The sequence below is a fragment of the Nestor notabilis genome, unplaced genomic scaffold (assembly GCF_000696875.1).
Source record: "Nestor notabilis isolate BGI_N333 unplaced genomic scaffold, ASM69687v1 scaffold24498, whole genome shotgun sequence".
Classification (NCBI taxonomy): Eukaryota; Metazoa; Chordata; class Aves; order Psittaciformes; family Psittacidae; genus Nestor; species Nestor notabilis.
In genome coordinates, this window is record NW_009940355.1 from 22,369 (window position 1) to 22,889 (window position 521).

The 521-nt window shown below is 50.7% G+C and overlaps 1 protein-coding gene across 1 annotated transcript in view; it reads left to right on the forward strand.

Annotated features, from left to right (window-relative positions):
• FAM208B (family with sequence similarity 208, member B) overlaps positions 1-521 on the forward strand; it is a gene marked incomplete at its 5' end in the record, with an annotated part of 24,617 nt that overhangs the window by 6,541 nt on the left and 17,555 nt on the right. Inside the window, 2 exons of the mRNA XM_010020295.1 lie at positions 71-143; positions 252-326. Coding sequence (XP_010018597.1) covers positions 71-143; positions 252-326 — 148 coding nt within the window. The remainder of the gene's footprint in view (positions 1-70; positions 144-251; positions 327-521) is intronic.

Consider the following 521-nt stretch of genomic DNA (forward strand, 5'->3'; position numbering starts at 1 on the left):
GTTGAGTGATATAAAGTGTACTAAGAAGGAAAGGGAGTGGTTACTTTAACTTTCTCTGTGTTTATTGTAGGCAATAATCAAATATTTACAAGATCAAGGAGTCCTTATCCTCCTCACGTCCTCCGCCTTGGCACGAGATGATGGTAAGACCAATGTAGAAGCCAATAGCTGTGCTTAGACACCCTGCTTTGGTTTAGGGACAGAGGGTGGGTAGTCTCAATCTAAACAAAACCTGTTGCTTTCTGCCATAGGGTTTGATCCCAAGGAGCCTGTCAGCCTCCTGGCCCTGTTCCTGTTCACCTCCTCCCGGTCAATGGGACTGACAGGTAGGGAGGTTCCCTTTGCTGCCTTCAGACACGGTGTTTTGGGTGTGGGATTCTCACCACCTTCCAAGCCCCTGTGTCCAACCTGGCCTTGAACACTGCCAGGGATGGGGCAGCCACAGCTTCTCTGGGCACCCTGTGCCAGCACCTCAGCACCCTCATGGGGAAGAGCTTCTGCCTTATCTCCAACCTGAACTT